Source organism: Trichoderma ghanense, assembly GCF_004382785.1.
Source record: "Trichoderma ghanense strain CCMA-1212 chromosome Unknown scaffold_3, whole genome shotgun sequence".
NCBI lineage: Eukaryota > Fungi > Ascomycota > Sordariomycetes > Hypocreales > Hypocreaceae > Trichoderma > Trichoderma ghanense.
In genome coordinates, this window is record NW_027395666.1 from 1,842,571 (window position 1) to 1,868,824 (window position 26,254).

Consider the following 26,254-nt stretch of genomic DNA (forward strand, 5'->3'; position numbering starts at 1 on the left):
TGAGTCAGCGTCGCAAAAGCCCCCACCCTGCAGCAAGCCCTTTAAATACACCACCAGCTGGCCAAACTTTTTTGAAATTTTTCTTCTTTTCCTTTTTCTTTATCAAAAAGCCAACTGAGCTGCCACGACCCTCACCCAGCTAACCCACGGTGTTGCGTTGCCTTTCCCCTCGTGGGAAACGCTCAGAAGAGTAAAACCCTTGGATATAGGAAGTCTGCCGCTACGTTTCTCCCATGAACGCTTTTCAGTGGGCGGTAGACGCCAAGAAGGGGGGACATATCAGCTTCTTTTGAAGCTTGGTATTTCTGTTTTGTTTTTCTATTTATTGAGACGTAAAGATTGTGTGCTCTGTCTTGCACAGCATTGCTGTAGAGCCAAAGCGCGGCTGAACGAGCTTGATAGACGGGCTGTGCAAATTTTCAGCTGGATAGAGACTTCTGCTGAGACCGATGTGAGGATCCGCAGACGTTGCTTGTAAAGCCGGGAGTTTAACTGCCTTGTCTCTATAACACATCGAGACCTACTCCGACTGGGGGGGATTCTTGCTGTTTTTCAGGAAGACGTCACAAAATGTCTGGTAGCACAAGGCCATCATCAATGGCGCACAAAAGCCTCGAAAGGAGTGTAAGAGCCTGTAATTGCAGGCGTACGTCCTGTATTAAAGCAAGCTGAAAAAGCACGAGAAAACGGCTATTGATACAAAGGGAACGTCTGTTGAGAAGGAAAACATGGACATGTGCGAACAAAGCCTTCACGTCCTCGAGGAGCTCACAATCTCGGGCTCGTTGCTTCGATGCTGGTCCCTCACGAATTCCTCAATCTGGGGGTCATGCTCCGGCCGGCGAGGAGGGATTTTGGGCTCTGGCTTGTGCTCCACCCTGTCGTCTGTAGCAGTATGTGAGCCGCCGATGAAGGGGACGGAAGCTGGGATGACTGAAGCAACTGTTGCGAGCGTTAGTACCAGATGGCGGAGGCACGTATATCAAAGGCAAGAGCAATAATAGATCCGTGTGCTTGTTGCGCATTCGACTCTCCTCTTATGGATAAGAGTAAACTCACTCTTGTCAACGACAGCCTTGACCGTTGAATGCTCTCCGTTATCATGCTGAGTCCGGCTCTCGACTGCCTCTCTATCGAGCTGTTCCTTGAACGTCGGCGGCTCCGCGCTGTCTTGGTGATCCTTCTTGGACGACGGCATTTTGCTTGAAGAGATATCGATTTGGCCTTCACAGATGATATATGAAGTACAACTGGTGTGAATATTTCAGAAGAAGAAGCATCAATTGTAGCTCTGCCGGCTTGGAAGTCTTGTACCTAAAGACTCCATATCATGGCTGGGCAAACGACTTGCAGCGAAAGTATGACGTCAAAGCTGAGCCTCTGTTTGAGAATCACGTTAGGCTGGATCGGCGACAAACTGGAACTTTTACAGCGACCTTGGCCAGCTGTCGAGCCTGGAATTATAGCGCCTATAAGGGGCGCTGCTAGTGAGGCTTGGCGGGATTCAGTTGAACGGCGCTGATAAGATAAGCAGTTTGTCTCGAGTATTCCGCTTTCATGTAATCATGTTCGCAACCCGCGATATTTTGCTCCAGACATCCATGGATAGAACAAGCGTGGTATAAGTGGTGTTTGAGGTTCTGTTGCTTTCGTCTATTTCCCTTCATTCATTTATTCTGGTCGCTCTTTGATCCTCTATAGGCGGAGACCAAGGTCAAGGGCCTCTCTCAACCATGGCCCCGATTCCCATCACCATCGTCACCGGCTTCCTGGGCTCCGGCAAGACGACGCTCATCCTCAACCTGATCCCCCAGCTCCGCGCCCAGAGCCCCTCCTACAAGCTCGCTCTTCTCAAGAACGAGTTCGGCGACCTGGCGGTGGACTCCCAGCTGGCCACGAGCTCGGCCATCTCCGGCGTCCAGGAGCTGCTCAACGGCTGCATCTGCTGCAACCTCGTGGGCCAGCTGGGGCCCGCGCTCGCGGAGCTCGAGAGCACCGTCGCGCCGGACCGCATCATCATCGAGACGAGCGGGTCTGCGTTCCCGGCGACGCTCGCCCTCGAGGTGAACCGGATCGCCAGGGACGCGGGCAAGTACGTCCTCGATGGGGTCATCAGCGTGGTTGACGTGGAGAACTGGAAGGGGTATGAGGATACGAGCTACACGGCCAAGATCCAGGCGCGGTATACGGATTTGATTGTGTTCAACAAGTGGGAGACTGCGGGCGAGGACCGGTACGAGTATTGTCTGGACAGAGTGGGCGACTTGGATGTGGATGTGGCCCGGGTCAAGAGCGACAGGGGGCGGGTTGATATGGGCTTGGTGTTTGGCGTTGATGGGGGCCTGGCCAGGGAGTTGACGGAGGCGCAAGTCAACGGAGAGCACAGCCATGATCACCAAACGAATGGCGATTCCCATAAGCAGGGCTCTGGCCACAGTCACCAAAGCGAGGTTGAGGTGCTCTCCGTCGAGCTCAAGGGCAGCAGTGGCGCCGCCGTTTCCACAGCCAAGCTGCTCAACTTCCTTGGATCCGCCCCCAAGGACGAAGCCTACCGCATCAAGGCCGTTCTCACCCTGTCGGACACGCCCAAGAACTCGGATCCGGATGTGCCGCAGCCCGAGGCCAGTCCACGGGGCCGGTACATCTTGAATTGGGCGTTCGGACGATGGACGTTTACGCCGCTGGCTGAGAGCGCGGAGGAGCATTCTTCGAGCAACGGCGTGGCATTGCGATTGACGATGATTCTGGGACGGTACGAGAGCAATAAGTGGAGGAAGAAGCTAGAGGCTGGTGGGTTGATAGAGTTAGAAGGTGGTGATAAGGGGGAGTTGGTTGCCAAGCGGATATTGTAGATGGCGTCGATATAGACGACTGGGCTTGATGGACACTTCAATGAGGTTGTTTGCTAGAATTAGAAGGCAGGGATAAGGGGGAAGTGGGTTGTCGAGCGGATATTGTAGACGCCGTATGATATAGATGCTTGGGAAAGATGGACAGTTTCAAAGAGCACATAGAATACGATGACAGAGAATACGAGATTTGGGCAGATAGCTCAGAACAGATCTCTCTGTTGGACATTTGTCCTTCTCCCTATTTGTGCTACTTTGTATGTCTCTATGATGGGGAGTAACTCCAACCCCCTTTCACCTGTGCAAAATGTTCATCGTTGAAATAATATTCGGCCCAGTCGAGATCATACAGATCCTCGCCGTCAGTGTCTCTCTTATCAAGTTGGCTGGAATGCATTGCCTGCATCCCGGTCTCTGATACACATGCCTTCCCCACGGTTGGGCTTGGAAACACCAGCGAGGCCGAGCCCCCAGCATCATCCACCGACACATGCGACACCGCCAAAGCGTCGTCATCAACGGGAGTAGCATCCAACGAATAAACCGAACTGGACTCTGAATAAATCGAACTCGAATACGAGCGAGAAGGCCGACATATCGCACTCTTCTCGTCATCCAGACCAACCCCGTCATCCTCAAGCCCACCAGAAGGCATCGCATACTCCCCTTTACAAGCACCACAAAGCCCACCTCCACCCTGTAAAGCCGACCGACAAAGAAAACACACATACATCGCTGCCGGCGCAACAGAAGGACTCGGGGCAGAATCTTGTTCCTCCTCCGGCGACGACTCGCGCGATATAGGGAACCGAACTGCGGCAACTCGCGCGGCCGGAACTCTTGTCGCTGGAAGAATGCTGCGGACCCTGTTCCATTGCTTCGATGGACGAGGTCCCGGCTCGACAGAGGGGAGCGTGATTGAGAGCTGGGGCTTGAAGGCCTTTTTCGTTGCGCGAGGGCGTTGTGCTGTGTGGATTTGTTGGGAGACTCGACGGCGTCTTTGCCTTGCTTTGTCTTCTGCTGGTGGGACACTATTTGGGAGAGGAACGGCTGGGGTCCTTCTCTCGCGAGTGCTTGGTTTCATGGTGGGCTTTGGATAGATGTGGCTGTTTCTGACGAATCTCACCATCCCTGGCTTCCGCTCATGATATATTGCCTCGCCTCCATTCTGAGCTGGCGGCTCTTCCTCCTCCTGGGGGGGAAGAATGCTCTCGCAAGTCGTTCCTTGGCGATGGTTCCTGGAGGAGGGCTTTACGGGGGCTTTTGGGAATTGGGCAAAGCGCGGGTTTCGCTTTTCTTGGCCCATGTTGGACGCTTGTCTGCCTTTATTTCGCTGGGATGTGTCGCTTTGGGTGGCCATTTTGATAGAGTTGTTGACGTCTTGGCCAACTTGCTTCTCATGGAGAGATGCATAGTATGTAGGGTATAAGACATAAACTTCAGCCGATTCCAAGGGCGGTTCCTCAACCCGGCTGGCAGCATTTATATCGTGACGGAGATGGGGGTGAACAATCATGCTGTTTCGTCGTTGTTTGCGACGGGTGCACATGTGACTGAGATGCGATGCAAACAACCACCCTGAACAGTTCCTCATCAACACGGCAAGCGAGCTTCTTCATTCGATGTTCAGCAATCTTGGCATTGTGTTGTTTCCTTTTCCCAAATCCGTAATGTACAAACAGTGAAAATCCTTGGAACACCCACTTGCTACCCGGCACTGAAGAGCAACACATTATCATGGTATTGATCGAATACGACACATTTCCCGTCTCATCGGCGTTTAAATCAAATCAAAACGCCCAAATCCAGACGCCTATAAGCTCACAGTGACCGTCATGTTATTGCTCAGCACCAAAAGAGCAGGCGGGAGGTCATGGCATAGAAGCTCAACGTCTGAAAGATACTGAATCGTCCGATCAGTGTCCCGATACGTCCCCTCAATGGGAATCGGGAGCGTGGTCAGCAGAACGGCCGTATTCTTGGAGTTCTGCCGCATCAGTTCGTTAAGAATGAGATGCTGCGCTCGACTGGGCAGGTCGTTGAAGGACAAGGCAACACTTTGCGTGGAGTAGGGAGCACCGTCCGTGTAATTGGCGTCCCTGTCGAATCTGTATGATTGCTCGAGCTCGGGCATGTTTAAACTCACGTCTCCTTGGCCAAAGGGAGAAGAGTCTGATTCCTGCCGAGACTGCGAAGAGCGTTGCCGAGACTGAATCTGTGTGCTTGAGCGGGAGTAGTACGTTGGTTGCTCGTTGTATGAAATCGCCCGCACGTTTCCTCTATGTCGTCTTCTTGGCTCTGGCAGCGGCTGAGTGGAAGAATTTCCCAACGACGATTGCCGAGAAAACGTCGGGCGGTCTGTCTTGGGGGTGGCAGGGCTCGAGTAATTTGTCGCAGCAAATCCGATCCTCGATCCTGTCTCATCTGTCGTGATCCTCATTTCGGGAACTGGCCGGCTTGAAAACCGAGCTGCAGATGACTGTCGGGACAACCCTGGCCGGGGAGTCGATATGTCGTCGTCTCCTGAATATCGGTTCTCAGATGATTTTGTAGGGCTACTCGGCCGGTAGGTGCTGTGCTGGGATTCGGGGATTGCTAGTTGATCCAGGTTCGGGAAAGACTCTATGCTTTTGATGTCGATCTTGAAGCTGCTCCTTTGTCGATTATTCGCTCGAGGAGTGGCGTCCAGATCCACCTCCGGGATGCGTCTGAAGGCTGGCGCGATGAGTGAATCCTGCCTGCTGTGGGTTTGTGAGAAGCCTCGAGACGTTGACATTGTACCGTATGATGGGGTATCTTGGGCATTTTCATTCATGTAATATCCAGGCCCAGCTGCCGCGCCGAAAGAATCATTCCCGCGCGTTCTTGGAGGTGAAGGTGGCGCTTGTGGAAAGTTTGAGGACGACATATCTGGTAATGATGGATTCATGATTGACCCTCCCATGTCTATGGTCTCTGTATCGCTACCACCTTCGTATTCCGAATCAGGTTCCTCATAGACCTCTTCAGTCAAGTGATGAGTGTGCATTCCAATGTTGATGCCCATTTTCGATAGGGAGCCAATGTTGGGCCTCCTGGACATACCAGGAACACCCACGATGCTGGACCGCCGCCGTTGTGAGTCCGGCTCTTCATGCGGATTGTAGACCCCAGGCCGTCCGGCGGTGGAAGTGAGAATGTGCACCATGTGCGTAAACTCCTGGCTTGTTGTCATGGGCTCGGACTTGCCGCGGAAGTCTTCCAAGTCGTTCCACCACTCCTCGTCTCTCAATGCGTCGCCGACGACAATCTCGCAGTCCAAGCTACTACCCCCGCCGTTGATGATGCGCTCGTATGTTTCCAGCTGCCCGGAAGCCAGCCAGAAGACTCGGACCTCGGCATCGATACGCAGCTTCTCTAGGAGCGTCTGAACCCGTGCCATTTCTTCCTCAACCTCGCTTTCGTATTCGACAAAGACCATAACCCGTGGGGTAAACACCCGTTTCCAATCATGGACGCTGCGAAGAATATGCCCCAGTTGCAGAATGAGCGTGTCTGTCAAGACAGGTCAGTCATACCGAGGAATCTCGACAAATTTCAGATGTAGCTGGACTTACAAGTATCAAAGTTGGACGTCAACATGCTCCGGCCCTCGGATGAGACCTCGGCAGACATTTGAATTGGCCACAAATCAATATACTTTTTCGCGTTGGACCCGTCCTTTCGAGGCGTTTCCAAGCTCTCAAATCCGTACGCAACAGCCACGTTCAGTCGATAAACCAGAGCCAAGTCCTCTAGAGCTGTCATGTACTCTGTCGGGGATATCATGTCTTCTGTACGAATCGCATCGGTGGGGAGGAAGCCTTTCAACATCTGGGCAGATGTATCTCCGCGACGCCTCCTGGCTGCTTTCCCTTGTGACCTCGGCGGTCGATTCATCTTGGAAGCTGGAGCCATTGGAATATCTGGCACCCTCAGTCGATGGCTCGAACTTCGTAGGTCGTCCATGTTGTAGAACCCCATGATGGCGATATTAGGGCGCATGCCACCGAGGCCCGACGATAAGATGAGGTTTCGGATGCCCCAATTAATGGATGGCGACATTGTGAGTTGCACAAACGCCTTGATCTTTGAGAACTCAGAGATGTATCTTGTCCAGGCTGCTTGCTGCAACTTCGCCTCGTGGACTCCCGAATGGAAGTCATCCGTCACGATGACATGGCCCAAAATGTAAAGCGAGCCCTTCTTCAGAGAGTTGCAGAACTTGATCAACTTGGTCTGCCGGCGTGGGTTGTTGACAAGGAGAATAATTTGCGGTCTCCAGAACTTGATATGCTCGGGCTTTAACCTCAGCAGATACTTTCTGACCTGGTGATAGATGAGATTCTGAGAGACGTCGCCCCAGTGCTTCGGTGGGCAGAGGTAGTGAATCAGAAGGAACACCAAAACCAGAGCGCAGATTGCCGTCGAAGCGTATGTTTCATCGATGAAGAACATTGCCACCGCAGACGTGAGACTCCCAAGGAAAGCAGTTTCTGCACTGAATAAAGTGAAGCTTGGTCTGAAATTCGGAGCGGAACCGATCTTCAAGAGGAAGCAAGCTAGATTCATAACAAAGAAAGTCATCTGTTTAGGTTGTCAGATCCCGCCATCAATGAGAAGAAGGAGGTGCATCTCTTCCGTCTGACTCACCTGGTAACCCATCGAGATGAGCGTAGCAATCTGGTTCAAATCCGCGAAAAGGGCCACTTGAGCAATGCAGTAGGTCAAGAATATAGCAAAGAAAGGCTCGTCACCACTTTTGGACCCCATTCCAAAGAGCGACAACCCTGGAAGAAGTTTATCGCGAGCAAGGGCTTGAAATAACTTGGCCGAGCCTATAACCCCCATGAGAGCGGAGAAGAAGGTAACAGCACATTCGCCGGCTAGGATAATAGGGGCGTACAAGTTTGTGAGAGAAATGACATTGTCGTTGGCGAGGAAAGACTCGTGAGTCGTAGCCGCAGCCATGAAAATGATGACGAGGAAGTAAACGATGAATGTTGTAAGGGTGGCCCATAAAGTTCCATTGGGAATCGCCTTGCTTGGATTTCGCAAGTCTCCAGACATGGAAGCCCCTGCAAATATGCCCGAAGTCGCTCTTTATAACCCAAACATTAGTGACGAGTCTTTCTTGAGAAAGTAGCGGCAAAGTACTCACGGGAAGAGAACACCAAAGAGGGTACGAAATGTCTTGACGCCCTCATAACTGCTCTCAGAAGGTCGTGGCGCGAAGTTGCCAATCAGGGTATCGATGCTGATGCCCGTAAACTTGACGCCAGCTGTAGCATCTTCAAACGGGGCCTTGAAGATGGCAGACACCGGAATGCTCATGATGGCAACCGTGAGAATAATGAGCAGTGCATTCGAGGCCCTTGCAAAGGCCCCAGAGCCAAGCAGACAAAGACCCGTACACAAGATCAAAGCAGCTGTCTGTAGCCCATAGCCAGTCCAATATCCCTGAGGGAAACTAGGACCCAAGTTGAGCCTGAGGCAGTCAATGAGACCAACAATGTTCATGGCGGTATTCAAAGCCTGGGCCAGGTAGAACAAGATGCCAATCGAGCCTCCGAATTCCGGGCCCAGGGACCTAGAGATCATGTAGTAGGCGCCTCCGCCCTTGACTTCTCCATTGGATGCAATGGCGGAAAGAGACAAGACAGTGAGCAGATCGATGCAGTAGGCGGCGAGAAGAAGACCTGGCATGACGAGGTTGGTTGGGACTGAGCGAGAAAGTACATGGTGCATTTCACTTGCTGCTCACCTAGAATGCCAATGAACCCAACTTGTCCCAGTATCTGGCCAAATCTGAGGAACATGAGGATGCTCAGGATGTTGAGACAGACGGGGATGTAGACGCCGGAGACGGTGCCCAGCTTGCCGTTGCCAGCGGCCTTGTCTTGGTCCATGGCCATCGTCAAGGACCCTTTTCTTTCCGACGGAGGATGAGGCATGGCGGATGCGATGCTCGTCGTGAGGCTCTCGGGTCAATTATAGAATAGAGTACGCGAATGTGCTCGGGGGTGACGAATTCCAGAGTGCATCCCTGTAGCAAACGGTATCTTGGCCAATGTCTCAGGTGAGATCTGCCCGTGGCATCATAGCCTGTTGAAGTAGAGGTTGTATAAGAAATTGGCGTGGTCAACAAGATACACGAGCAGAAGATGAAATGGCGGGAGAAGACATAAAAGGCAATGTGCAAATACGCAGCATCGTCCACCGCACTGTCGACAATACAGGAAGATGGCCAGAGATGCTATCAGAAGCCAACGGGCAGCAATTCGCGACGGCGGCCACGCCCATATCAATGCCCGAGAAACTGCTAGAAGTAATATCCCAGCGACCAAATGCCGTTAATCTTCTTCAGTCAAACCAAGACCGGCGTCATACCACGGGTCGGGGATCTGCAGCGGGGCAACTGTTGCGGGAGCCATTTGCCATCGACACCATCGTGCTGGTGGCATCTCGTTAGGTAAATCTCGCCGCCAGAATCCGGTTTGAAGCCGTTGTTGTGCATGATCAATATGCACGCTCTTGTCATATCGCGGCTCTTTGCCCCCAGAGGCAGAATCAAAGTCTTCTCTTTGCTCTGAGTGAAGCGACTTTCGTGATGTCGGTTGCTGAGCTTTGAGCCATGTATGGAGTATGTCTGTGTGTACTGGCGCTTGTGACGCACAACGCCCTTGGACCACACGCTTATGGTGTTCCAACGACTGTTTGATCGGCCGGCCAAGGGTCGCTAGCATCACCGTCGATACTGGCTCATCGAAGCTTGGCTCCGAAAGACCTCAAGATCAGGTGGAAAATGTCAGCTCCGTAGCAATGGGGGGTGGCAACCGTCATCCTAGCGCGGGCAAGTTGATCTCCAGCCGGACTCTGCGGGACTTTGTAAAGCTCGAGTTACAGGCAGTTTGTGGCCCTTGTCGCCGGCACCAGAAGTGGGTGAAGATATGTAGGATACCGATGGTTGTCCTCGAGGCGACGGTAGGGCTGCAACGTTCCGTCAACATCAGCTTCTTCTCCAATATCAGATGCAAACCTGGGCCCAGATCCACGATCGCCAACACTGCAAATCTGGTTACCTTGCCATGGCACATGAAGTGATAACAGTCTGAATATGCATTCTGTCAGTCAACAGTCAACAGCAGGCTGTCACGCATATGCGCGATGATGATCCTTGCCGCCCCGCTTCAGTCATCACGCGCCATGACGGCATTCCAAGCCAGGCAATCCATTGTGGTGCGAGGCATCATCATCCTTGGAGCTGATATTGGCCGTTTACTGGTGCCCGGAGGAATCCTGGTGAACAAAGAGATGACGATGCACGATAACGGTGTCGAAGGAAACGCAAATGCTGAGAAAAGACATCACTGTCTGCTTTGCTGGTAGAATGCACACTGAGGGCCATCCATACATAGGACTGAAGTTATTCAGCAGACCGTCTCCCATCTAGTGCGGCACTTGTCGTGGCATATCCAGCGGCTCGTCCCGTCTGTCATTGGTGTTGATGCAGTTTTGATGCGTCCAGCATGACCAGGCCATCTGAACTACCCCATGGGCACGGTCTCGCCGGGATGGAGGGATGGATCCATCGATGGATGGGCAGATTGGCTTGGTTATCGCCAAACCCAAGCCTCCAAGCCCAAGCCCAGCGTCAGCAGCCGGCGCAACGCGTGGTGCCAGACTCGTGATAAGTTCACAGACATACTCCGTACAGACATGCCACATACATGGTGTATGTATGTACTGGCTCGCGCGCGCTGATAACGTTGTCGTCCAATCAAGACTTGCCCGTTCTTATGCTAGAGGCGCGGTATTTGGCCTCTGGTGGCTGCAATAGGCCAGTGTGCGCATTGGTTCCCTTTGAGATATCATATTGTGGCTGCTTGTCCGTGTCCTCTCTCTCTCTGCGTGGTAACCAAGCACGGCATCATGCTGCGTGTGTCAGTGCTATCTCCGGCAGACTCGACACGGCGTGACCATTCGAATATCGTATCTTGCAGCCTGTACGCCGCGTTCGCCCTTGATGGGAGATGGAGCAATCAGCTGTCTCCGATTAAGTGCCGCGCCAAGTGTCGTATTACCCCAACCATTGCTGTCTCGGATCTGTAGAAGCTCTCTGCTCTTGGCTACGACCGGGTCTCACGATAAGCCCGGATGCACCCGCCGGAATGGCAGTTCGAGGCTTATGTTTGCAGCATCCATACACCGTATTCTTTCATTCGATCCTCTGTCCAGCACCCTTTTGAGCCAACCTGAACTGACCGGCCGCTGAGCCGAGGGTCCTCGAAGCCGAGCCCGCTCATCCTTGTACCGGGCCTGGTACCCGCTGGAACGGTCCTTTTGCTTCTGCTGCTATTGCTTCGCGCGAATCAGCGGTTGCGTGCTGGTCGGATTGGACGAGATTCGATGCCGTTGTGGATGGAAATCAGTCAAAACCGCATTATGTTGGCTTTGTGCGACTGTAGGCCCTTGGTGCTGCCTCTCAGCTGCCGCTTCAGGCGGTGCTCCGTTCTACGGGTCAAAGTACAGATACCGGGACGCGCTCTCCCTGCAAATCGAGCCGATCTTGGGCGGTCACAGGGGGACCCCAGCCGCTGGAGGCCCACCGCCGAGCCCCTGCCAGTCACCAGACGTGATCGCTGGGGGCGGTGCTGCCACTCCCTAGAATCGGCGCCTGGAGCGCTTCAGCTGTGCTGGGAGCCGCCACAGGCTGCTGTAGGGAGCCAAGGGAGCCAAAGGGAGCGCCTGCAGCACACAGGTACCGGTACTTCGTGCCTGTCCCCGACCCCGTTCCTGGCCTCTCCGACTGTGTACCTCGTACCCGCCAAGGCGGCTTAGCGTGGCTTCTCCGTCATTTGGTAGCGCACCTCAAAGGGCCTTTTGGCAGGCAGTTGACGGAGCAGCCCCAAACCTTCAGTCATCAATACTGATAGCTTGAGATTACCGTTCTACGACCTTTAGCTTGCACCTCTGCCATTCGACCTTCCATCCTTTACTTTCCTCTTCTTCTCCTCTCCCTCTCTTCATCTCCGTCTCCTTACTCGAGCATCTCCCACTCCAGGCAGCATCTGGAGCGACTTCGGATCGTCACCCTGTTCGCAAGTCTCAACTAGGCGCCGCCTCTTGATCCTTATCTGCCGCTCGTTTGGGTTGTCACCGAGTTCTCCCTCACAATCGCGGCCACTTCCCTCGGCTCGCCCAGGCAGACGCATCTTTCCTTTGACAGACCGATATGCGATAGAGAACAAGACAAGACTCGATCCGAGCGAGAAAGAGTGCAGTTACCACAGAAGAACATAAGAGAACCGATCAGAATGTCGTCACCGTCGAGGAGCGGGTTGGTGGCCCAAGACCCCGTCCCCATGTCTTCCTCACCAAGCCTCTCTCAGCAGCGGCCATTCTCATCCTCACTGCCCCGAGAAGAAGTCACTGCCAGACTTGCCGAGCCGATCCGGTCCGGGTCGCCCGTCATGAGAAGTGGCTCGCCCCGTCCCGGATTCGCAAGACCCGAAGGGGGCGCGTCTGGCGATGGTTCGTCCTTTGCCCAAGGTCCTGGGGTGTCTGCTCTGGCTGCGGCCTTGTCCGACTCCTTGGGGCAAACGCCGCCGCGACACGGCACTCCTTCAGCCCGCGTCGGCACACCGCCGATCCGCCCGTTGTCTCCCGCGGGAATCGGCCGCTCTGCCACACCGACAAACTACGGCTCCTTCGACTCGAGAGGCCGCCCTGGGGCCGAAAGCACGGGGCCCTATGAAGACCCCGAGATTATCAAGAGGCATCTGGTGCAGCCCAGCGAGATGGACAACCCCACGTCAGAAGCGTCGTCGGAAACTGGCAAGGGCAAGCAGACGGCCGACTTCGGCTTTGGTACGACCGGCCTGCGCGACGATGAGTTCTCGAGTCTGCGTCTGCAGGGCGGGGACGTGACACGGGGGATCTACAAATGGACCGAGCAGGCAGAGGCCAGGACAAAGACGCAGCGCAGCAAGAGTTTCGACCATTCGAGACCCGAGCCTGAAAGCGAGACGCTCGACATCAGCTCCATCAAGGTGCCGGGTGGCTTCCGAAGAAACCATCTCCGAAGAAACGTCATCAGCCCTTCAGGACGCCCTGAAGATGGGTATGGAGGTGCTGATTCTCCTGGTAGCAATCGACCGCTCTTCACGTCGAGCTTTCTGGAGTTCTTGTCCATCTATGGCCACTTTGCTGGTGAAGAGCTGGAGGAAGACGACGAGGTCCTGGGCCCCAACGAATACTTTCAATCCGGCCAGGACGAGGAGGAGGAAGAGAATGAGGAGCCCATGGAAGACAGCGCGCTGCTGGGCCCTTCGAAGAAGAAGCGGAAGAGAAAGGTGCGCGGCGGTAGCGGCCAGAATAGCCAGATGAACGCGGCTCTGCTGCTGCTCAAATCCTTTGTCGGGACCGGCGTCTTGTTCTTGCCGCGTGCCTACCTCAACGGCGGCATGCTCTTCAGCAACCTCGTCCTCCTGGGTGTAGCGCTGTTGAGCTACTACTGCTTCGTTCTCCTCGTTACGACGCGGCTCAAGGTCGAGGGCTCGTTTGGTGACATGGGCGGTATTCTGTACGGAAAGTGGATGCGGGCCATCATTCTGGCTTCGATCGTTCTCAGCCAGATCGGGTTTGTCGCAGCCTACATTGTATTCACATCGGAGAACTTGCAGGCCTTCATCTTGGCCGTGACAGACTGCCGCACGTCCATCAGCATCCCGATGTTGATTCTGATGCAGATGGTCGTCTTCCTACCCTTCTCTCTGCTGCGAGACATCGGCAAGCTTGGTTTCACGGCCCTGATTGCAGACGCCTTTATCCTGATTGGACTTGCGTACCTCTTCTACTACGATGTCTTGACGCTCGCTGCCGAAGGCCTCGCCGACATCATCATGTTCAACCAGCGGGATTGGACTCTCTTTATCGGAACGGCCATCTTCACCTTTGAGGGCATTGGCCTCATCATCCCCATCCAGGAATCGATGAAGAACCCTGAAAAGTTCCCCAAGGTCATGTTCCTCGTCATGATCATCATCACCATCCTCTTCACCGTCATGGGCGCCATCTCGTACGCTGCGTACGGCTCCGAGACGCAGACGGTCGTCCTGCTCAACCTGCCGCAGGACAACCGCATGGTCAACGTCGTGCAGCTCCTGTACTCGGTGGCCATCCTGCTGTCGACGCCGCTGCAGATCTTCCCTGCCATCCGCATCGCCGAGACCGAGCTGTTTACGAGGAGCGGCAAGTACAACCCGTGGATCAAGTGGCAGAAGAACATCTTCCGCTTCTTCGTCGTGATGATGTGTGCCGCTATTGCCTGGGGCGGTGCCGACAACCTCGACAAGTTTGTCGCGCTCGTGGGCAACTTTGCCTGCATTCCGTTGGTCTACATCTATCCTGTGAGTTCCATTTCCGATGCTGTCCCTTTTTCCATTTTCTATGTACTGACCTTGCTATTTCATAGCCCCTGCTGCACTACAAGGCCGTCGCGCGATCCAGGTTCTGGCGATACTCGGACATTGGACTGTGCATCTTTGGCCTCATCGCCATGGGCTACACCACGAGCTTGACCGTTATGAGCTGGGCCAACTCGGAGCCCAAGGCACCCGGATACTGCGATCGACGGGGCACCTAGGCTTGGACGGGCTGACGCCTGGACCAAGAGGGCTCGGGGTATTGTCTTGACATACCTGAGCAGTAGTGGGTGAAGCTTTCCCTTGTTTTTTTTTTTTTTTTCGTTGTTTTGTTTCCTTGCTTGGCATTTGGATACGTACTGGGATGTGGCATGAGATTTGGGAGAAGACACAATCAGATTGCAAAGACTTGTATAGAGGAGGACTATTCACTTATATGTACTTACATGCAGGCCATTTGGGTTATACGCGATAGAGGAGGCCGTACAGATGGGAAGAAGGGGTTAAACTATAGCGGGTTCGTTTTCGTCTAATACATTTGATACAATTCGAAACGTGTATTGATCAAGTTGTGACGTCTCTGTATTACGTGCCATGCGATGCTCTCTGCCCTGCTGCCCTGTTTGACTGTGACAACTCAGCTACCGACAACCAGCTCTGACCCAGCAGCAGCAAGGCAACATCAGATCTGACATGTGACAGCATATCATAAGCCAGAATTCAATTGCTTCATAATAAGGTAGTACTTGATGTGAGGTAGGTGCCTTTCCCTCTTCCTTGTTTCTCGCGAGCAGCCGCCAACTAGCGCTGCGGGGCCGCTCCGTGGTGGAGAAGCGACAGCTGAGCCGGACGCAACACCAAGCAGAGCAAAAGACCGCATCTCGGTCTCCGAGACGGGAAACCCTACATACAAAAGCAATACAAATACGACCTTGTCTCGAATATCCTTGCAGCACCAATGGAACACGGCTACTGTCCGCTCCACTACTAGCAGGACTAAGAAACTTACCTGGGCGCGTCTTGAGCAGATCGGACCGGATCTGAGCTTCTTCTGATCCCAGATCGACCACCAAAAACCATGTCGAACGCTGGCTCCCGTCTTTGCCGTCCGTCGCCAGCATGTCGTTGCGCATGCCTTCCTCCGTCCCTCTTTCCGTCCAGCAGCTCCGGACGCCGATGCTCCTGAGATGGAAGCACCTGAGTCCGAGGCGGTCGCGCCAGTTCAGCACTCCGACCCGGCAACGCGCCTCTCCCCGAACCAGCACCAGAACCACAATCATTGGCATCGCCGCCGCGGGAGCGACAGCTCCCAGACGAAGCATCACTTCGCGGCCCAGGCACCCGAAGCCTCCGTTCCCCACGGTCCCGACATGCCCCTCGCCGACGTGCGCATGCGCCGAGACGCCCGCCATGCCGGACGGGCTGGAGATTGACCGGGCGAACCCGCTCAACGGGGTCATGGCAGGATACGCGGAGCACGTCGTCGTGTGCACGGGCAAGGACGACTGGCCGTCCAAGATTGAGGACGAGAACGGCGGCGACAATCTGGCTGCTGACCTCAAGGAGCTGTTTGGCCGGGGCGGCAAGTATACGGATGTGAGTTTTGACAAAACTACATGTTACATGGCAATCACTCGACAATCTTGGAGGAAAGACGATGGCTAATTAGGAGCGAACGAGCAGCCCTTCCACCACATCTCCGTCATCAACTCGTCCTTCCCGAGCTCGCCGCCCCCCCGGAAGGCCGTCCAGTCGACGTCGGTCTACCTGCTGCCCAGCTTCAAGTACGTGCCCTTCCTGCCGCGCGTGTCGTTCGACAGCGTCAAGGCGCTGGCCAAGGGCTTCCTGCTGCCGGAGCGGCTGCACCCGGCGCACGCCGGCCTGTCGCCCGCGCACCGGGACCGGCTGACGCGCAAGGCGGCCTTCCAGGGCCTGCTGCCGGGCGTGCGGGACGTGGCGGACGTGCTGGTGCTGATATGCGGGCACGGCGGGAGGGACATGCGGTGCGGCGTCATGGGGCCTGTGCTGAGGAGCGAGTTTGAGGATAAGCTTGGGAGGAAGGGGTTTACTGTTGCGAGGGAGGCGGTTCTGGTGGGGAGCTTGGAGGAGGAGACGAAGAGGGTGGAGGGGAGCAGCAGCAGCAGCAGTAGCGACAAGGTTGCGAGGGTTGGGCTGATTAGCCATATCGGGGGGCACAAGTTCGCGGGCAACGTGATTATCTATATCCCGCCTGGGTTTACGACCGAAGGGGGCGAGAGGCATCCCTTGGCCGGATGCGGGATCTGGTACGGGAGGGTAGAGCCGAGGCATGTCGAGGGGATCGTGGGCGAGACGGTGATGGCGGGGAGGGTGGTGGAGGACATGTTCCGGGGAGGCATCGATGCACACCGGCGGATTCTGCGGTTGTGAAGCATTGCATTCTTGAGATATAGACGGAGTCTCTACATGCTTGAGTTTTCAAAAGAACAGGATCACGGGACAAGAGAGGAAGATCATCAGGGCGGAAGCAGAATACAGTAGCACGTCTGAGGTATGCAGCTATTCCGCTGTCCCGCCTCAAACCGACAGATGGGCAATTGGCTCAGACAAAGTGGCCATCGAACGATTAAAGAGGTGCGAGCATGTGACAGACGCGCCTCTTTGCAAGATTACGTCGTAATACATGAATCTACCTAGTGGTCTTATTCCTTCGTGCTCCGTCCCACGAGTAATAGTCCTGGCAATAGTGCGACCGAATACCCCAGCATTTGTGATCCCCCCCCTTCCCTCGGCATGCCCGCGCTCCCGTCACCCCTAATGGGTGCCGCCTTTTGGCAAACTCCGTCTCACGGAGAAGGGAAGAAAGGGGGGGTGAAGACACTTTTTCTTTCAGCCAAGCCTTACGAATAGTATGTGGTATTTCCGCGACTCCTCCAAGACATTTGATGTAATACTTTGTACGACTGTGTACTCTGATGTCGCTCGTATGACCCCACTCTGTCTGTCCGTGCATGAGGTTGATTGATGACTGCATGCGTCGATGGAGTGTGAGCGGGAGAGGAGACGGAAGTGTGCCTTGGACGACCACGCTTCAGCCTTGAAAGGGGGGGGTGTGGAGGGGAGGGGAGGAGGAAGACGGAGGATTGTTAAAAGGTGCCGGATTCGGCGATTTCCTCTGTAAAGGAAAGCCTTCTCGAAGATTTATCTGCCCATTCTTTGCTTCTGCCTGTCCCGAGGTTGAACTTGTAGAGGCATCGAATAGAACAGCACCTCGATCACTCACCTGTCGAGCCTTATTGGAAAAGGCCACCAACCACCAAATAAGAGAGCAGGAGAGTCCATACCGGGAGGGTATCAAGCAAGGCACATCACAACACATCGCACACACACACACAACCACACACACGATGCCGTCCTCGGATCCCCTCGCCGGCCTCAACGTCTCCATCAGCCAAGGCACAACCTCGCCGCCGTCCATCGTCGCCACCGTCAAGAACAACAACCCGCACCCCGTCACCATTGCGCCCTACCAGTCGCCCTTTGACGGGCTGCTTCTCGAGCAGGGCAACCTGTCCATTGTCCCAACCGCAGCAGCAGCATCATCAAACATCGACAACAACAGCGACAGCGACAGCTCCGCCTCCTCACCCTCAAACAACAACAAGCAGCCGCTCGCCTACCCGACCATCGCCCTCAAGCGCATCTGGCCCCCGCCCGCAGACAGCCTGGTGACGCTGGGCCCGGGCGAGAGCCGCGCGACAGAGATTGTGATCCGGCACCCGGTGCCCGTGCGGCAGCTGAGCGGCGTGGCGACGGTCAAGCTGCGCGGGCAGTGGATGTCCGTGTGGAGGCGGGCCAAGGAGGAGATATGCGAGGCGGACTGGGATGATGTTTCGAATCCGGATGAGTTTTCGGGCGTGTACGAGTCGAACAGCCTCGAGATTCGGATTGCCTGATTTTTTTTTCCGTTCTTGTTCGCTTTTTGGTAATGAATGAATTCTCACTTGAGACGGCGAAATGTGGCGTTGGTGCTTTCTTTTTTTTGGTCGTTCTCTTATGATGCAGTTGGGAGAAGCATCTCTTGGTATAGGGTGGTGGTGATGGGTTTATGGTCAACTTACAAGCTCGGGTTACAGAGCTGAGGTGCGACACGTGACTCGATTTTATCGTACTTTTTTCTACGCCTTCTGCGGTGATGAGCCTCTCTCTAAGCTGAACGAAATTCAATCGATCCAATATTTCTCATTATTCCTTCTTAATGATTCCTTCACAATACTGACATATCAATCACAAATCGCCGCAATGGCAAGCAGACGAGCCGTCCTCACAACGGCTCGACTCCACCACTTTCACACTCCAACGACACACCATCTCGTTAAGGCCATCTCAACAACATCAAAACCACAACCCTCACACGCTCTTCGCAAATACACAACGACAACCACACAGTCTCAACCTCACTCCCGTCCCACCAGACGAAAATCACGCAAACTCCCCATCCTCCTCACCACCGCCATCCTCGGCACCACAATCTACTACCTCCTCTCGCCCCCCTCAAAACCCACCCTCCTCAACGCGGAAACCTTTGTCCCCTACACAATCACCTCCCGCGAAGCCATCTCCCCGACCTCCTTCATCTTCACAATCTCCCCCCACACGCCCAACCCTTCCCTCCCGTACCTCGTCCCCTCAACGCCATCCTCCTCATGGCGGTATCCCCTCTGGTCCGTCGAGTTCAAGCAGCCCCAAGTACAAATTGCGCGCCATTACACGCCCCTGCCCCCATTAGATGGACAGGGTGATCCCGCTGATGGATCGCTGAGCTTCTACGTCCGCGCGATAGGAGGCGGAGAGATGTCGACGTATCTGAGTCGTCTGGGCGTAGGGCATGATGTCTGGCTCAGAGGCCCTCACGTGGGCTTCGACGTCACCGCGCGACTCGGCGAAATGAACAACATCGTCTTCCTCGCCGGCGGCACAGGCGTCGTCCCAGCAGTGCAAGTCGCAAAGGCAGTTCTGGAGAAGAGCCCGGAAGCACAAATCAATCTCCTCTGGGCCGTCCGCAAGAGGGAAGAGCTCCAGCAAGCAAGCAGCAGCAACAGCAGCAGAAAGCCCTCGTGGTGGCAGTTTTGGGCCGCCAAGGGCAGCGTGCCAGAGGAGCTGACCACCGAGCTGCAGCATCCGAGCCCCATAGCAAAGCATCTCAAGGCTCTGAAATCGAAATACGGTCAACGGCTGCACATCCAAGTCGCCATCGACGAAGAGCAGACGCAGTTCCGCGAGCTTGACCTCCAAAAAGCCATCTCGTCTGGGCCCTCCTCCTCCTCCGCCTCTCCTCCCGGCCGCTCTACATCAGCGTCCGGATGTCGGCTGCACGATGCGGCAATGCTGGAGCTGGCTCCCGAGTTTGAAGCGCCCGCCGCAGCAGATGACTGCAAATGCGGCCACGGAGCCGGCAAGAACCTGTTTATGGTCTCCGGCCCGGATGGCTTCATTGCTCACTATGCTGGGCCCAAGAGGTGGCTGGGCGGCCAGCAGGTTCAGGGGCCGGTGGGCGGCGTGGCGGCTCGGCTCCAGCGAAGATACCCGTGGCTGGCCAACGACTGGCTTGTGTTGAAGTTATAGACCAGATGTACATATAGAGCATATCGCGCCACGGAAATAGAACGCAACAAGGTCGAAGTTTTCCATTTCTTCTCAGCCTGCAAATAATAATAAGCAACATCTATGTGAACATCGCAGAGGTATATAGGCAACGCATAACAAAATCGCTCAAGTCGCCAATACGCCTCTTCACCCATCGTCCACCCCTTTCCACGCATTACCAGACCCCCCCCCGAGCCGATCCTCCAAATCACCGGTTCTGCACCTTTCTATAGGACGGTGGCTTCATCGTTCTCCTAATCAGCTTACCCGCATACGGCGGAATCAACGAAATAGCGCCAATGGCCAAAACACGCCAGACGAATCCCCTTTCCATCAGTTAGACGACGACTCTCGCATCGAAGTCGAGGATATGAGGGAAGGGGAAAACTCACCAAGTAATGAGAAACTCAAGATCAAAGTAGTCGCCCAGGAACGGCATCGATCCAATGTAAAAGATGAAAGTCCCCACGATGCTCATAATCATCACGGGATGCCACGTCGTAATCTCAATCGCCACCATGAGCAGCTCGTTGAGCACCAGCACCGTGTAGCTGACCGACACCATCCTCTTGCTGTCCACCTCGGTCAGGATCTGCGAGAGGCCCTGGATCATGCCGCCCTGGTAGATCGACACCAGGACCCAGACGAAGAATGTGCGGTACGACAGCGACCGGCCCGACGTCAACTCCTTATACAGCTCGGGGTAGAGGTTCGCCAAGTTCTCGTCCACGTCCTTGTCCAGCACCAGGGACAGGACGGGGGCCGCCGTGTAGACGGTGGCGTAGCCAACCATCAGCCAGTTCTGCGCCATGTTAGTTAGAAGCTGACCATCGGTACCTCTTTTCTTCCTGCGTTAGACGTACCTTGTATAAGCCCTCAGGCTCAAACTTCAGAGCTATACTGTACATTGTTTGGCAGACTGCAATAATGAGACCTCGGTGAATGACGAACTGAGCTAGCTTCGCACTGCGCTTGTAGCTGTTTCGCCCGTGCCAGACCAGCAGCTTGACCAGGTGGCAGAACTGCTCAATCGAAAAGTCGGCCGCCAGACTGGCCTGCCGACCCTCCTTGCCGACGATACCAACTCCCACGTCGGCAGCCTGGATCATGGAAACGTCGTTGCCACCGTCTCCGATACAGCACACTCGCTTCTTTGTGTACTCGCGGATGAGCTTCGCGACCTCGGCCTTTTGTGTGGGTGAGCATCGACAGGCCACGACTGTGGGCAAGAGGACGGCAATAGAGATGAATTCAATGCGGAAATGCGTCAGGAACAGCGCCAGGCTCTCTCCGTCAATCAGCAGACACGCGTCGGTCTTGCTCCGGAGAAAGTCCAGGTGTTCTTGGGCGTTGTCCTTTCTGTTGAGCTTCGCAACGGTGTAGATGTACTGGCCTCGCGCAACCAGCTTCGAGCTGATGGCCACGCACCTCGCCGTCTCGACCTTGTCGCCCGTCAGCATCCAGATCTTGATGCCGGCATTTCGGAGCAGCTCCAGCGATGGCTTGACGTCTTTCTGAAGCTTGTCCTCGACGCCCGTGACGCCCAGCAGCTCCAGGTCGCTCTCCAGATAGCGAGAAACAACCCTTTGCATCCCGGCCTCTCGCCCTGTGATAGAAAGCGAGGCCTCGTGGTATTGAGAAGCAAACTCTTGGTACTGCTGCTGTGATAGCTTCTTTCGTCCGACGACCAGCGTTCGCAGTCCCTCGCGCGCCATGTTGGCCGTCTCTTCATCAAGCCAGTCGTTCGCCGCCACGATCGAGCTCATGACAGTATCCGCACCCTTTTGATAGAACCAGATTTCGCCGTTGCCGAGGCCGGGATTGGTAATATGCATGTTGTCGAGAAACTGAACCACGATGCCCATACGCTTGCCTTCGGATGTGAACGGAAAGACGTCGAGGATTCGTACTCGGACGACAGGCCTCCCCGTCTCAGTCGACTCCAGCACCATTCCTTTGCGATCACGGTACGAGAGCTTCAGGCCCACAGACTCGGTCCATCTGACAATGGCAATCTCGTCGGGAGAGGACGCCTGGTACGACGTAACTTCTTTGCCATCTTCGACCTCTGATGTCGGTGTCACGTTGTGGCAGAGCGCCAGAGCGAGTACCACATCTCGCACGCGAGAGCCAATCTCTCGTCGTGTGCGGGTTGCTCCCACGTTGACGGTGTTGGACATGGCTGAAGAAGGAGTAACGAGGGCACCATGAGACGAAGGGTCCGTGGTGGGCTGGACATGGAAAGCCTGCCGAACATACGAACTCACTTCATCCATGGCTTCGTTGGCATACGAAACGGTGCCTACATGGATCTTCTTCATCTCCATGTCGTTCTGGGTCAGCGTGCCCGTCTTGTCGCTCAGTAGATACTCGATCCGACCTAAATCCTCCGGGATGGTGCTCGTGCGAACAACCGCCCCCGGTATACCAGGATCTCGTTGGATGAATCTTGAATAAGCACTCTTGCCCATATCGAGATTCACTCGAAGGCTGATTGGCACAATGGTTGAGAACAAGACCAGAAATCGCATGATTTTGATGTACCAGGCATTTTCGCCACTCTTCTCAAAGCCCTGCAGAGCGACCAGTATGATGGACAGGGCCAGCGTAAGAGCACAGAGAATCTTGGTCAATGAGTTGATCTCATACTCCAAAAGGCCGGTCTTTGAGCGAGACGGAGAGGTGGACAGCGCGGATCGGGTCTGCGGGCCGGTGTATAGGATGACTGCAAACGTCGTTCCCTGGGAGGCAATGACAGTGTTGGCCCAAGCGGTATTGTCGATGGACAGCGCCGCTGAATTGGAGTCGCTGCCGCTCTCGCCTTCCGGCCTGGGCTGTTGGCTGATTGCGGCTTGCCTGGTAGGCATCAACTCGACCGTACCGACGAACTCGTTGACCTTCTTGTCGGGCTTGCCAGCCGTGATCCGGAGGCGGACAAACTCTTCCAGAGCAAGGCACTGGGTGAGCGGCGATGCCAATCTCAGCTTCCAATCCGTCTCTCCGTCAAGCTGGTCTGTCCTGATGAATGTCTCGCCGGAAGGGCCGCTGTGTGCGTCGTTTTGCGCTGCCGGTGCCTCGGGTGCCTTGCCCTTTGCACTGGAGCTGGACTCTCCCTCCTCGAATGCGAGCAACGTCTCCTCTTCCTCCTCTTCGGCCGGCTCGTTGGCTGATGAGCCGGATGTAGTTCCCTCAGTAGAGTGACACTGTAGAATCACCACATCGGCTGGCACTCGTTGCCCTTTGGTGAGCTTGAGAACATCACCCACGCGCAAATCCTTTGACTTGCGACTGATTTCCTGAACGACTGAGGTCGGCTGGTCTTCGTCCTCTTGGATATCGGCGAGGTCATGGCGGCCGGCTTGCACCTTCCGAGGCTTACGCCCAACCGTTTCTGATTTCAGTGGTCGCCGCGGCCTGGCGCTCTTTGGGTACATTCCCGGTTCTGCGAATTGTAGAACATGGTATTCTTCCGAGTTTGCTTCGTTGTCCCTTCGCCGCCTATCAATATCGTCGTACGCCTCCTTTCCCATCGTGATGCAAAGAACAAAGGCCAGTGGTGCGATATAGGTCGACAAATAACCAATTCGAAGGGCTGGTATCACCTGCGATAGCGCAACCAGTAGGAAGTACATGTTGAAGAAGAATGAGAACTCGTTGTATAGCGTGATGGGAAGGAAAGTGAATGCTGTGTACTTGGCATTGGAGACGATGTTGGTCGGGAATCGAGACGTCTGGGTGGAGCCCACGGCGACCATTCGAGAAGACGACGGGTCATCGTCCTCTGCCTGCTCCTCCGTTTCCCTGTCGTCGGACTTCTTAGACGAGAGAAAGCGCGGCCATCGTAGCCCGGAGCCTAGATGTCGGGACGTAGGTGGTCTTGAGCTCTGCGAGCCCTGACCGCCCAACAGGGGCGCATCATCCTCTCCATTTCCACCTTCTTCTGACCAGTGATGCCTAGAGCTGGGCTCATCACGGTCCTCTACCAAGTCATGTATTTGCTCGTGCGAGTCTTGTCGATTCCGACCGAGGTCTCCATATCCACTATCCCGCTTCGCGCGCCGCCGTCCACCCATGCGCAAGTTCCTTAGAGCTATTCTCGACGCTCTCTGTTCTTCCGCCGGATGGCTCTGCTGCAGCTCTCGCGCCGGCTCGGTCGAGATGGGGTCGAGCTCTTGAATGTCAAGGTCGAGGTCGGAGTCGGAATCGTTGGAGGGAGACTCGGGCGGTTGGTACGAGGGTGAAGGAGGCATCCCGCATCAAGCTGATACCGGGCCTCGGCAATGGGTTGCGTTCTGAGAGAGCTGCCACCGTGGCCGGATGCTCATGCTGCAGTCTGAGCCCAAAAGAGGAAGAAGAGGGTCGACTGAAGCTGTTTGATGGATGATAGCGGTCGACGATCACGGTGCGGCGGGGAGCATTATCGGTCCTGTCAGATAATCCGGGTCCTTGCCCAGACGGGCTTCTGTGTTTGATCGATGGAGTCTGCAGTCTCAGAGCACCATGTGAGTGTCCATGAGGTCCCTGTGCGGTCAACGCAAGAGAATCTGTCTGGAGCTGCTGATGTCGGTTGTTTGTTTGTATCAAGTCCCGTCCATGCCAAACAGAAGGGATACGTAAGGCCTCGCGCTAGAGCCAGAGCCAGGGGCCTCCGTCAGAGCCTGGGTGGGGCGCCGACGCAGCGCCACACGTGCGCTAAACGACGCTCTGCCAGAGGCGTTGAAGATTGGATGATGCCTCAAATGAGTTGAGGTTTGAACATGGCGTCGAATAACCTCACTATGCATGAATGACGCTGCATATCAATCTGATTTGACGGACGCAGCTGCGGCCAGATGACAGCTGCAGAGGTGAGGCCAATGCTCGGATTGGAGGGGGTCTATTGCAGCTTGAAGGCTACAAATACACATTTATTCGGTGACATTTCCCTGGAAATTCCTCTTCCAGACCGCCACGAACCGCTCTTTGGGAATGAAAGCTATTGGTCGGTGGTTGGAGCAAAGAAAGAAAACCTCTGGCGATGAGGATGATTCGCGGTGTACGTGTCCATTTCTCGGATTGACGGCCAACGCAGGCTCTCGATCCATGCTGCTGCTGCTGCTGCTGCTGCTGCTTGTCCCCGCCAAAGCACATGCGCCTTGCATCTTACAGTACACCACCTCGCGATACATCTGCTTGCACAACTCACTGCCCCCCGAGCGAGGTACACAGAGGTCGCAACGCTGCATCATGCAGGCAGCTTCTGATGGCAGCACCGACTGGACAGAGCCGTCACGTCTGCCGGCACGCCGTCAAGACCTTCCTATGAGAGCCATCCATCACATCTCGGGCTACTGCGGGGATCGCTCCCGTGGCACAGGGATCTTCTATAGTGACTGCAGGCAAGCAGCAGCCCAGGAATCGGGGGGATTTGCAGACGCTGACCCGGAGAGCGCCGGACTGATAGGTCCACGACGAGCCCGAGCAGATGCACGCATGGTCCGGCTGAAATCTGAACCCTAAGGTAGGATCTTTCACAAAGGCGCCGATACAGCCAGACCCGGGGCATAGTAAGGATAGCAGTTGACACCGTGGGGGAGCGGCAGTTGTGAAACCTGGCCACAGCAGACAGATGGCCCGATATGCTCGACGATATCAGAGCGGCTCTGTAGGTAAGACGGTGCTGCGGATGTTGTCAGACCTAGGGCTCCTGCACAAGGATATCGGCCGCATCAGCACTCGCCACTGGGCATCTTGCTATGGCGATACCGACAGCAGACCAATCTTCCGAGATAGCAGGCGCGACAACGGCCTGCGGATGAGAGAAGATGGATCTCACGACATGCTGCATAACTGTGTATGGCTTCATGTTCATTCGCATTCCTGGCCGCGCTGACGAGGTGGGATGTTGCGCCGGCTAAGCCTCGGGGGCCTTCAAGATCGGCCTCTGTCGCGACGGAATGCGACCTTGGCAATACTCCGGCCTGCGTGCCTCGTAAACCACCGGAAGGAACACATTGCAGCTCGGCCCAGGTAGCGAGCAGGTACTGCCAGGTACTTCCAGCTGTTAGGTGGCGGGCGACTTTTCCACGCCTCCGCTAGCGCAAAGGTACGAACCGCCCGTGCTCGTTCGCCTTCTTCTCCTGTGCCTCCAAGTATTACCCAGTACGTGCCATCTGGCCCTTCAGCTTGTGCGTCTTCATCTGATATCCGCTCTGCGGGTTTGTGCTGCCCTTGCTACCGAACATGATCTCCATTTGAGGCATCTATCCTCGCTTCCTCTTCGAGTCTCTTTTGTTATAGGTAGGTCCTGTTCATGCTATTGCTGGCGGCTGCTGTGCTCTGGCGCGCGGCTTTGCG

The 26,254-nt window shown here is 55.3% G+C and overlaps 7 protein-coding genes across 7 annotated transcripts; 3 read left to right on the forward strand and 4 right to left on the reverse strand.

Annotated features, from left to right (window-relative positions):
• Positions 1-751: 751 nt before the first annotated feature.
• CCMA1212_003939 (uncharacterized protein) lies at positions 752-1,198 on the reverse strand (the record flags this gene model as incomplete). Its single annotated transcript, XM_073701267.1, has 2 exons — positions 752-942; positions 1,060-1,198. The coding sequence occupies 2 exons, from the start codon at positions 1,196-1,198 to the stop codon at positions 752-754; spliced, it is 330 nt and encodes a 109-aa protein (XP_073560322.1).
• Positions 1,199-1,733: 535 nt separating this feature from the next.
• CCMA1212_003940 (putative GTP-binding protein) lies at positions 1,734-2,852 on the forward strand (the record flags this gene model as incomplete). Its single annotated transcript, XM_073701268.1, has 1 exon — positions 1,734-2,852. The coding sequence occupies one exon, from the start codon at positions 1,734-1,736 to the stop codon at positions 2,850-2,852; it is 1,119 nt and encodes a 372-aa protein (XP_073560658.1).
• Positions 2,853-3,114: 262 nt separating this feature from the next.
• On the reverse strand, positions 3,115-4,365 carry CCMA1212_003941 (uncharacterized protein; the record flags this gene model as incomplete). Its single annotated transcript, XM_073701269.1, has 1 exon — positions 3,115-4,365. One exon carries the CDS (start codon positions 4,363-4,365, stop codon positions 3,115-3,117), a length of 1,251 nt encoding a protein of 416 aa, XP_073560659.1.
• A 297-nt stretch (positions 4,366-4,662) lies between these two features.
• Positions 4,663-8,821, reverse strand: CCMA1212_003942 (Vacuolar cation-chloride cotransporter 1; the record flags this gene model as incomplete). Its single annotated transcript, XM_073701270.1, has 5 exons — positions 4,663-6,383; positions 6,446-7,454; positions 7,521-7,968; positions 8,029-8,590; positions 8,632-8,821. The coding sequence occupies 5 exons, from the start codon at positions 8,819-8,821 to the stop codon at positions 4,663-4,665; spliced, it is 3,930 nt and encodes a 1,309-aa protein (XP_073560660.1).
• A 3,363-nt stretch (positions 8,822-12,184) lies between these two features.
• On the forward strand, positions 12,185-14,514 carry CCMA1212_003943 (Vacuolar amino acid transporter 3; the record flags this gene model as incomplete). Its single annotated transcript, XM_073701271.1, has 2 exons — positions 12,185-14,278; positions 14,344-14,514. The coding sequence occupies 2 exons, from the start codon at positions 12,185-12,187 to the stop codon at positions 14,512-14,514; spliced, it is 2,265 nt and encodes a 754-aa protein (XP_073560661.1).
• Positions 14,515-15,354: 840 nt separating this feature from the next.
• On the forward strand, positions 15,355-19,897 carry CCMA1212_003944 (Altered inheritance of mitochondria protein 32; the record flags this gene model as incomplete). The annotated part of the gene is made up of 4 exons (XM_073701272.1): positions 15,355-15,889; positions 15,977-16,698; positions 16,726-16,809; positions 18,586-19,897. The coding sequence occupies exons 1-4, from the start codon at positions 15,413-15,415 to the stop codon at positions 19,895-19,897; spliced, it is 2,595 nt and encodes an 864-aa protein (XP_073560654.1). The 5' UTR covers positions 15,355-15,412.
• Positions 19,898-20,126: 229 nt separating this feature from the next.
• On the reverse strand, positions 20,127-24,168 carry CCMA1212_003945 (putative phospholipid-transporting ATPase NEO1; the record flags this gene model as incomplete). The annotated part of the gene is made up of 3 exons (XM_073701273.1): positions 20,127-20,244; positions 20,311-20,720; positions 20,782-24,168. The coding sequence occupies 3 exons, from the start codon at positions 24,166-24,168 to the stop codon at positions 20,127-20,129; spliced, it is 3,915 nt and encodes a 1,304-aa protein (XP_073560655.1).
• Positions 24,169-26,254: the final 2,086 nt, after the last annotated feature.